This window comes from Xiphophorus couchianus, chromosome 2 (assembly GCF_001444195.1).
Source record: "Xiphophorus couchianus chromosome 2, X_couchianus-1.0, whole genome shotgun sequence".
NCBI lineage: Eukaryota > Metazoa > Chordata > Actinopteri > Cyprinodontiformes > Poeciliidae > Xiphophorus > Xiphophorus couchianus.
Window position 1 is genome coordinate 12594688 of NC_040229.1, and position 11512 is coordinate 12606199.

The 11512-nt window shown below is 37.7% G+C and overlaps 1 protein-coding gene across 7 annotated transcripts in view; it reads left to right on the top strand.

Annotated features, from left to right (window-relative positions):
* The window catches only part of megf11 (multiple EGF-like-domains 11), a 115270-nt gene that overhangs the window by 98606 nt on the left and 5152 nt on the right, over positions 1 to 11512 (top strand). For 3 of the 7 annotated variants that reach the window (XM_028002459.1, XM_028002480.1, XM_028002514.1), the window contains 9 exons: positions 2693 to 2821; positions 4068 to 4196; positions 4825 to 4953; positions 5073 to 5201; positions 5296 to 5532; positions 6603 to 6772; positions 6874 to 6937; positions 9747 to 9791; positions 10433 to 10639. In XM_028002459.1, coding sequence (XP_027858260.1) covers positions 2693 to 2821; positions 4068 to 4196; positions 4825 to 4953; positions 5073 to 5201; positions 5296 to 5532; positions 6603 to 6772; positions 6874 to 6937; positions 9747 to 9791; positions 10433 to 10639 — 1239 coding nt within the window. The remainder of the gene's footprint in view (positions 1 to 2692; positions 2822 to 4067; positions 4197 to 4824; positions 4954 to 5072; positions 5202 to 5295; positions 5533 to 6602; positions 6773 to 6873; positions 6938 to 9746; positions 9792 to 10432; positions 10640 to 11512) is intronic. The other 4 variants (XM_028002470.1, XM_028002486.1, XM_028002495.1 and 1 more) reach the window with 2 other exon arrangements.

Consider the following 11512-nt stretch of genomic DNA (forward strand, 5'->3'; position numbering starts at 1 on the left):
TTTTCCTGCAGCTTTCTTTGAAGTTTTTTTTTTTGTTGTTGTTGTTTTTATTGTTTGTTTGTTTTTTTATTCATTAGAAATTGATGCATACGTCTACATTCAGAGGTACTACTAAGCCGGGAAGTATTTTGAGTAAAAAGTGTAAATTTAAAAATGTTACTTTTTTTACATCAGATAAGCGTCTCCACAATCCATGTAAAAATCTCTTGGGCTGAGTTTTTCAGGCAAAGGATGCATGAATACACTGCAGAATCTCTATCTGATTCTGGAGCTGCATATAAAATCTGTTCACTAATGCACAAAGACGAATCATGTGCACATCATGTCTTACTGTAAAATTAGTTTTAACCTCTATGTTCTGTATTGTTTTGATGATGATTCAATTTTGCAGAAAAATGTGCTCAATGTGTCTCAATCATAGCAGACAAAAAGCATCTGCAAAAATTTTGCAGCTTCTTCTTTTACCTAAATTTGTGTCTAAAGTGTGACATTGTTTCCTTCTTGCATTCTCAGGAATAATGCTTAATAAGTAAAATAATATGCCCTCTCTTGATTTGCCACACTACATGGTAAATGTAATCTATTATCATCAATATTTGTATTTTCCGCATTCTGACTTTTTCCATTCATTCAATAGTAAAAAGAAAAAAAAATTTAGTTGAAATTGGCATGTTTCTTAAACTGGATCTAAAAGAAAAAAAAACACTAAAAATGCTGTTACACAAATTTTATAAAGTTGCCAATGTGTGCTTTAAAGAATTCAAGTTTAGTTAAGGAAACTTTATTCTTCATTTGATAATGGTTAGCAAGCTGATATAAGTTAGCACAAATATCAAAAAAAGCAGCAAATAATTATCATTTGTGAAACGTACAAATAATATGACTACATTGCTATTCAAGTTGGTTCAGGTTCAAGAACTTGAACAAGAATATTCAGAAAACTGATAAGGAAATTCAGAAATAAAATATACAAATTTGGGTCTAGAAAAATGTGGAATTTTCTAAAGGAAAAATGTTTACCAACCCAGAAAAGGACAATCCTGGAAAACCTGCTGAGCGCTGCAGAAGATTTGAGAGGGGACCAGAAGTTCACCTTTGAAGATGAGAACAACCTTGAACATACACCAGGAGATACTATAGAATTATTTAGATCAGAGCAACAATTTGTAAGAATGGCCTAGTCAAAGCCCACACCTAAATAGAGTTAAAATACTGTAATATAACTTGATGCTCTCCATCCAAATGAGATTCATATATTTTGCAAAGAACTGGCTAAAACACCATACTTTTCAGTCTATTCCTGGGAACAGATTATCAAAACCCGACATCAATCCTTCAAAATTCCCAATTATGCACTACTTTGAAATGTTTTACTTAAAACCCCAATTAAATTTGATGAAGTTTGTGGAAAAGCTTAGCCTCAACACTTTTGCAAGGACACTGTATTAAATATTGAAAACAGAAAGAAGCTTCGCCTTTATTCTTGTCTGACCTCTGTTCATTCTGTCCAAGTTTCACCTGTTGTAAAATTAACTTGTGTTTGTGTACTCCAAATTTCAATTAAAACGTGTATTTGAAAAGAATCCGTGCAATTGTGCTACAGATTTTTACTTCTAATAATTCACTTTTTTTTTTAAATAAATCACAGAAAGCCATGGAGGATTGTCTTGAATTCTCTTTCATGACTTTAAGCAGTATCTTATAAATAAAAGTTTAAAAGCTTAGCTGAAGGAAGAGAAGTGAGTAAAGATGAGAGCTGGCCCTAATTTGTCATGGCTATAATTACTATTGAGCAGCCGTTGGGAGACGAGGGACGGAGGTGGCAGACAACATGGATGTTCTTCTCCTTATGTTGATCCCCACTGGCGTCCTCACTTGTCCTTTGTCCAGCACGCAGAGTCCCAGCCTAATGAAGCTCTCCTAGTGAGCTGAGGTTTGAAATTCCCCCAAAGCAGCATGGGGGAGTCAACCTCATGGCTTAATGACAACCTGCTTGAAGGAGCTTGAAAGAGCTCTCAAGAAGAGGGGAATGCCAGTTGAAATGCAATCATTAAAATCCCCCCACATGAAAATGAGTCCGACCACGCTCTTCCTCAGCCAGCCACCTTATCAGATATTTCTAACACCGGGCTATTCTCTTTATATGAGACCTTTGATCTGTCTTCTGGTGCTGCAGCTTCCAGATCCTGACGCTCCGATACACCTTGGCACAATTCGTCTCTTCTCATCCCCCCACCCCTATAAAAAAAGACAATAGACGTTTCAGTGAATATGATATATTTTGTAGAATACTGCCAGAGTGCATTGAAATATTAATTTCATAAAATATTTATACAGGGGTCTGTGTACACAGTCTATTTTAATTCTGTGACGCATCACTCATTCCTCTCTAGTGAGTAGAAATAGGGCAGTTCTGCCACAGGAGGCAGTGATTAACTCCTCCTTTTGTCTAAACAGATCAGTTCACTTCATGTCCACTCCAATAGAACAATATAATGCATTATAGGGAATGTTCACCTAAACTGCTGTGGAAGTGTTTGTTGTACACCTGCTCTCAGTAAAGTGCTCAGATTTTATGTAATTGTGCTCATACCGTTGACCAATCTTTGACCTGTGCAATTACATTAACTTCAGAGGGGCTGATTATTGCTGTGTTTTTTTTTTTATTCTGCTTTTTGTTTTTATTTTGCAGTCTGTCCGAGCGGCAGGTACGGCAGGACTTGCGCAGAGATCTGCCTCTGCACCAACAACGGCACCTGCAACCCCATCGACGGCTCCTGCCAGTGTTTCCCCGGCTGGACCGGAGATGATTGCTCGCAGGGTACTACTTCACCGTATCTGCCTCAATTGGGTTTTTTTTCTGCTTTACACATTTTCCTTGTTCTCATCGTTTGTCTCTCACTCTTATTTTCCCCTCATATGTTTAAATTCATACACATTAGTCATCTTCATGACCCTACTCATCCACAAGTAATGCCCTCGGCTCCAGATGATGTAAAACACATTGCTAGCTTAAATGGTTGTAGTAATGCATTATGCTCTTTGATTTACTGCACCTCAGGCCAAAGATCATTAAGATAACTTTGAGCCAGCTCACCATGGGAAACAGATATGCATTGTGTGTGTGCATGTGTACTGTGGCTCTCAAAAATCTAGACACCCCTGTTAGACTGCCAAGATTTAGTGATGTAAAATAAAGACCATGATAAATCATTTCAAAACTTTTTCCATGTATATTTTAACATTAATCCTGTACAATTCAAGTTATACAGTAGACAAAAATAAAAAGAGCTTCAATACGCTGGTTTCATAAATGTGGAGAAGCTTAAACAAACACTTTGTTTAAGCACCTTTTTGTGTGCATACCTGTCACCAGTTGTCTGATATCTCCTAACATTTGGTTACTTGCATCCTTTAGCGAAAGCCACAGTTTTCAGGCAAGTTACAAAATATAAGAATAATCTCACTGTACAAAGGTGTCAGTCAGAACAAAAAAGTAAGCAATACCTACTTAATGTGACGAGTGAAGGCAGTAAGCCAGAGAATCTATGGGACAACAATAACTTTACAAAACCGAACATTTCTCCAGAAATGTTTGAAAGATGATAGTGTAACTGTTCAGAGAGTTTGCAAACAATTGCAGAAGTTTACAAAAAGTACTATCTGTGTTCCTCATGTGTGACCAATCCCAATTTCTATTCTCCATTTGTCTGGACTATTTTCTTCCCAAATCTTGTCAGTGGAAAAAAGTGGGAGCTTTCAGTCAGCTGACTGGTGGTGTGCAGCAGCAGGTGTGGCAGGGGCAGCACTTTTACGCTATGGAAGCGAAAAATCTGATTACTTTCTCCTGAATCTCATCATAAACACTTTTAACTGTGACTAAATATTTTCAGCCAGCCGGCCCCTACCTGCTTTACATCTGTCTGTTAATACAGGGTTTTCAGAATATACAGTAAGATATATTTCACAAATGATTCGAGGATGTCCCAACTTCATGTGTTTGGTGCTTCATGCATGCATGTTTCAGGGTGTGATCATGAGCCTGACTGTGTCTCTGGCATCTGCAGCGTGTCCCTCTGGGCACTGGGGTCCTGATTGTCTCAACTCGTGTAACTGTCACAACGGAGCCCAGTGCAGTGCCTATGATGGGGAGTGCAGGTGCAGCCCTGGCTGGACTGGTCTCTACTGCACACAGCGTGAGTTCCCCCCCCACACCCAGAAACAAGATGCACAGTGTCATCTACTGGCTGAGCTGCAGAACTGCAGTGGATGTTATGGAGGCATGTTTTCCAGTCTTGAGGCTAATGTATGATGTGAAGTTTCCATTTTCAATTTTTTTAGGAAGAGCAACATCAAAAAAAGATAATGGTCACTTCATCATTTTGCTCATAATATATTCCAGTCATTTTCTCACTGATAGTGCAGCTCATCAGCTTCAGTCCTGTAATTTAAATGCCATTATGCAGAACCCTAAGGGTTTATCCAGAGTTGTTTGTAGAGTCAGGCTCATGCTATTGTGCATGATAAGAAACATTGTTTTTATTGTTTTCCTTTTTGTCACACAGTCCTAACATTCAATTACGTGTTGTTCATGTTGTAGAACAAAAAGTTATGTTCACAGCATAACTGGATTTTCTGCTGAAGCAGGAAATTTTTAATTTCCATTTATTCACAGAGTCCCTTATTGAGTATGCTGTGGTGACATTGAATTGTATTGATTTCTCTATTCCCTGGTGATATGACCTTGACTCTTTACATTGTCTTCCACTCTCTTTTGCCTTCCCCCCCATCCCATTGAACCATTATATACATCTCTATCACCAGGTTGTCCTTCAGGTTTTTACGGAAAAGACTGCTCTGAAGTCTGCCGCTGCCAGAACGGCGCGGACTGTGACCACATCACGGGCCAGTGTGTTTGCCGAACAGGCTTCATTGGGACGGGCTGCGAGCAGAGTTGAGTGTGCCAGCCACATTTTTATTTCTATGCAAAATTACCCTGTGGAGGTGTTTGGCTCCTGTTCACTAAGTGCTTTAATTTGATAAATGTAGTAATGTACTCCCCTGACATGCAGAGTGTCCTGCTGGTACATTTGGATATGGCTGCCAGCTGCTGTGCGAGTGCCTGAACAATGCAACGTGCGACTATGTGACTGGAACATGCTACTGTAGCCCCGGATATAAAGGCATCCGCTGCGATCAAGGTGACTGAGCTGTTGGAGAAGTTGCACTGGATTATTGATGAAACATATGTGTACATGTAGTTTAGGGAACTCACTGTTTTCGTTTTCCGTGTAGCAGCTCTGATGATGGAAGAGCTGAACCCATACACCAAGATAAGCCCGGCACGTGGTTCAGAGCGGCAGTCTGCGGGGGCTGTCATGGGCATCATCTTTCTGCTTCTCATCCTCATGGCCATGCTTAGTGTGTTTGTGTGGTACAGGCAGAGACAGAGGGACAAGGGCCAGGAGATCCAGCCCAGTGTGTCCTACTCACAGGCAATGCACATTAACAACACTGACTACTCTCTTTCTGGTAAGATATTTCAAGTATATTCAATTTATGGCTAAATTTATTAATTATTTACAATACAGAGTATAGTGCATGTATGCCTACACATATACCCACTGTGCCTATACAGAGTTTTCATAACCTTCATAAACCTTCATAAACTTTTTCATATTTTGCGAAGCAACAGCTTAAACTTTGTTGCATTTTATTGGTGTTCTATGAGGTAAAACTTCAAATAGTAATGAATAATTAAGTTAAAATGGAAGGTAGAGAATAAAGAGTTTAAAATATGAAAAGCGAGGCATGAATTTTTATTCTTGCATCTTTTTACTGTGATCCCCATAACTGAAGGCCACCAATTACCTTCAGTAGTCACCTAACATACCAATGTTTGTAGAGTTAGGTTATAGCATCTCAAGTGTCTCACTGTTCCAGCCATTGTCTGAATATGGAATGAATATGGCACAACTGCAAACCCACTAAGACATAGCTGTCCACGTAAACAGACGGGTGAATGAGGTCAAGATTAATCAGAGAATTGATCAGAGCCAAGTGGTTAAGAAGAAGGGGCTTGACTTTCACCTTTTAATAGGACAAACACCTAAAACAGTCATCAGGAGCTGTAACAGGATGAAAAGTTGTTTGTTAGAAAAGCCCAGTCAAAGTTCAGACTTATATCTAATTAAATATTTGCCCCCAGGGTTTAAAAATGATGTTCAAAGCTACTCTTCATCCAATTTGATGGAGCTTGACATTTCGCAAAGAAGAATGGTCAAATATTTTAGTCCTTAGATGCTTAAAGCTGGTAGAGACATACCTCACAACACGTGTGCCTATAATTTTAGAGAAAGCAGGTTCTACCCTTTTTAGATTATAATTTATTAAAAAAAAAATTTAAAATCTGAAAATCAGGTGTTATTTTCTTTCAACTTCACATGGAATACTTTGCAGTTCTTTAAAATAAATAATGTTGTGGTTTTAATATGACAAAATATGAAGTACATCAAGATGTAAGAATATTGTTACAAATAATTGTCTAAAAGTGTCATGGACCTAAAATTATCTTTTACACATCTCATCCTGTAAACCTTTAGAGTGTGGCAGTACTGTTGCGATGAGGACCAGCGCCTCAGAGATCAATCAGAACCAGAACAGCACCAGCAGCACTGCCCAATGCTTCTCCAACCCCAGTTACCCCACCGTAGCCCAGTGTAACGTGGTCTCCACCATTTCCAGCAACCTTGACGGGACCCTGACTCTCAAAGTATGGGCTTTCAACATTGGCATTGTCATAGCCTCTTTTTACCCAACAATACCATGTTGGAGCATTAAGCGATTGTCATGTTATATTCTTCTCTTTTGCAGTCAAGTACCCTGAAGAGCCGAAATGCCTCAGAATGGAGAGCCTTCTGCAACCTTAATGACATAGGTCAGTCCTACTCTCACTTATTATGTCACACCACATATAGGCTGAATTTGGATTTCAGAGCAATAAATGAGCAAAACTGTCAAATCAGGGGCGAAGACGTGCGTGTCATTAAAGCAGACCTCTCAGTGCTGGAAGCCTGCTGTGAATGAAGATGAAGCAGGGGTCTCTTGTTAAACATAACCTTTGCTCTGATTTTGATAAGATATGCAGGTAGGACAGGGGGAGAACCGGAGTGGAGATGAATAGGGGTCACTATGAGCTCATTAGTCCTCCTTCACTTCCCCAAGTGACCATGATGACTTACAATGGGTCAAACGCTGCACACTTAGGATATTAATTATAGAAAATCCTACAACAAAGTGTGAACATTTTTTATTCAGGAGAGCAGCCTTTTATAAATGCCTCAGAAGAGCTGTGGTTGTGAAGAAAAACAAGTGTTTATCTGTCGATATGTAAAATGCAACTGGATGAAATCGGTTTGCACATAGAAAAGTGCAGCTGCTGTTCAGTAACAAGTATGTTAGATTAGTAAACATGCTAAAATCATTCTGCTGTGCTTATTTGAAGAAACATTACATTTATTTAAATTGCTTTTGACCCTTTTTATCATTATTTCTTTAGTGGCTTGATGCTCACTCATATTTCAAGAAGAGATTTAAAAAGGATGATGTCTGTGAAATTTTTTGTTTTAACTGCAGTTGTTCTGTAATTATATAGAAACCCAAACAATGTAATAACACAGTAACTGTTGATCAGCCCTGAATAGAATTGGTTCTAATGAATACAGTCCACTCATTTTATAGTCTACCTATTGGGAATGTCACAACACTAATATGTCAAACAAGAAATTGATACCAAGAAAAATATTTGATGTCAAAAATATGAACAGTTACCCTATAGCAATGTTTTCATTATCTTAATTTGGGAAAAGCCATTAAGTAAATGTAGGGAAAATAAAAAAAATTAAAAAAGGTGAAAATTGTGGCTTTCCTATACACAACAAACAAGATGAGGAGAGGGGTTCACTGCTTGAGCATTTGATACCTGCTTGGAAGTGGTTGTGCACTGGGGAAACATATCTCCATATAAAATCAGAATGGGACTATTAAGTTGCTAATATTAAAGGAGATAATCCCAGCTTATCTGGGAGCTCACTGTTTTATTTCTAAGCCGTGATTGTTTGGATGAGCCTGTGTGGCTGGGGAAAAGGCTGATTAAGTCTGTGTGTCTGCAGAACTGTGGGTGAAACCAACTTAAGGAGATGAAAATGTCTGTTTATAATTTGTGTTGTTGTTTTTTATTTACCATATTTAATTTAGATTAACGTCTTCTCTGCCTGTTACTGTTATCAAAATATGCCAAGGTTTTAAAAAGTTACAGTTTCTGGAATGCTAGAATTTTCCAGCTTAGCGTTACTTTGGTTTAACTCCTTTTAGACTTCAGTCTCAAAAAGTAGAAGTTTCCAAAGTACCCACAAAATACTTTGTATTTTTAATAAATATTTAAGACCCTAATATCTGAACAGGGTGTACTTTCTTAAAAACTGTGATGTCAGTCATCATTTCCAGTCTGATGAACATCTTCAACTTTTTTCTGGCATCCTTGAGAAGTCTCTTTTGCCGGTGCGATAATAAAACCCCTCAAACACATGTTTGAAGATCAAACTGTGATAGATCGCTCTTCCTTAATTAAAATATCCTGCCTGCTCAAACCTGATTGTTATTCCACACTTTTCTCTGATATCACCTTTAAATAAACTGCTGATGATAAATGTTCACATATTTCCTCATAGCTAAGAATTTATGTTGGCACATTTTTATGTTATATTTAGGCAGACATTTAGAATATTTATAATGGTTAACAGGCTTGCCATGAACACACTGCACATTAAATTGTGTATTAAAAAATTCAACTTTCCCTTTTGGCTTGTAACTTTTGATGACTACGTTCAAATCCATGTTTGATCTTGAGAAATATTCAGAAAGTATAAAAGACAGAATGTGTGCACAAGGCAGCAGAGAGCACAACCAAAAGTTATATAGGAGAAATCAATACATAACACAATGGCTAAACAAAGAGACAGTATGAATAGGGAAATATGCAGCTGCAGGATAAAGTCAGTAGAAATGCTGTTTGAGAGCAGTAGCTTGGAGATCTAACAATCATCACCCTACCATGGATTTAAAAAGTGCTCTATGGAAGTGGTACTGTGTCTATAATTCCTCACAAAAATAACTAATTCAAAGAACTCAAAATAGTATTTTATACCTGGGATGAACTGGATGTTGTAAAAAATATATACTGTATATAATATATGTTCATTGGTTCATTTGGCTCAGACACTAGGGCATTCTAAAACTAGATTTTCATATTATGAAAGCAATTCTAATGTGCATTTTGGAAATAAAATCCCTTTTTATTTTTATAAAAATAAATTTGACTTTTAGTATCTTGGAATGTTTGAATCAAAACCCACTAGTATCTGAAAATGTTAAAAATTTCACTCTTCTTGGCAAAACAGTCACCATTCACTCATTGGGCAGTCTTTATTTTTATAAATACAGCTGTAAAACGTTTTGTACTCTTCTCCTGACTGATACTTTTTTATGAGCTCATTTTGATCCTCTGTAATATCATTGTTAATTGTATCTGTAGCAATAGGATGCAAACAAAGGAAAACGTGAAAAATGATAGCATGACAGCTAAACCTTATTTCAGGTAGAGCTGATCCATCATAAGTATACTGAAAGCTGAAACTGAATCTGCGTTTCTGTAGAAAATGTTTGCCTTTCTTGTTTCACATTTTCAGAAGTTCAACAGAATGAGGCACAGCCACAAAAAGCATCGCGAAAAGGTAAGCAGATACCTTTAGGATGCAGTGTTCAGGTGTTTTTAAAGTTTATCTCCAGGTGGAATGGCTAAAAGAATCTTTTCACTTTACAGCTGATACATCAGTTTTCCTGTTTGGATTGTTTTTTTTTTCTCTTTTTATATTAATTTCACAGCCGCAAAGTGTGTGCAAAGTGTCACATCTGTATTTTTCTGATTTATACAAGAAGTCTCTGCAGTCTGGACAGGATCATGGTGGGCTGAGCTTTTATCCGAATAGTAATTGCTTTCCATGGCTCGCTGCCTGATACGTCATTTTGTCTTCAGCGCTGGGCAGTCGATGGTGAATGTGAGAGACCCAGGGGTGTGAAGAGGGCTCTGCTGCGGTCTCTAATGAGGCCTCTTATCAGATTGATGAGACCGTTATAGATGAGATGAGCCTTCCACTCTCTTGCCTTTGTACTCTTATTACTATATACCACCATTAGTCACCTGTCGCAGACAAAAGAAATTCAGCTTCAGAATGGCAACAAGCTTCATTGCCATTCTCTTCGCCATTCTCCAATATGGGCTTAAATTCATGTATTAATACCACCATTATGAGTCTGTGACAATCGCTTCATCTTTTATGATGCTGCATAAATCCTTGTCTTGTGGCAACTGCAGATTACATAAAGAGCTCCATGTGCAACAACAGCTCCTGCTCGCTGAATAGTGATAATCCATACGCCACTATCAGAGACCCACCCGGGCTGGCGTGCAAGCACACAGAGAGCAGCTATGTGGAGATGAAGTCCCCCTCCCACCGTGAAGTCCCCTTTGGAGGCACTGCCACTCTCCTGGGCACCGTGAGCAGGAACCTCTATGATGTTGGTGAGTTTGCTGTTGATTTGGATGTAAGCTTTCAGCTTTTATCTGCAGTGAGCCAGACACCTCTGATATGATTTTTTAAATTTACTTTACCTGCTGTGCTCTGGTCATTTTAAAATGTCATTGATGAACATTGAGGATTAAGCACAGGAATTGGTTGTCTACTTTATATTAGCAAGTTTGTCTGTTGTATAAACATATAAAAATTGTTTTTACCAGCAAGAAAAATCCACTTTACCGATGTTCCCATAATGTCCCTGTTAAAATAATTTACTTACAATGCTTGTATGCTCAACCAATAGTTGGCGTCAAAAGTCTTCACTGTTCTAAATTCAGTTTTAATGTTCCTTTTTTATTTTCTTTCTCCCCTAGTCTTACAGTAGAATTGGTGATTTGTTTTTGTTCCCTTTACCACTAATTAGCAGAAATTAGTAAGAAGAATTCAATTTGTTTTGAAATTTGTACATTCAATTATTAGCTTTATTACTAGCTTTTCTAGCATATTCATAACTCATAATAGTTCATAATAGTTATTGATTGTCTGTAATCAATATTAATCTGAAAAATAAAGAAAATTGTTCCCTAGACTGGTGAAGAATTCATGGAAAGTTGATACGTTAATTTCACTTCAGTTTATTTCCGTAGCACTGATTCTCAACAAATGTCAACTCAAGGCACTAAACAAAGCAAACAGATCTAATTTATATACAGAGATAGAGTTAATTCATTAAAATATCAAAATGTTTAACCCACATATTTCAATTTCAATTAGATATCAGTGCAGTTAACTTCAGGTTATATGCCAGTCTGTAAAAAGTTTTCTCTCTGTGGAAACCGAGCTGATTGAATCATGTTATCAATCAAGTATGGTGAAAG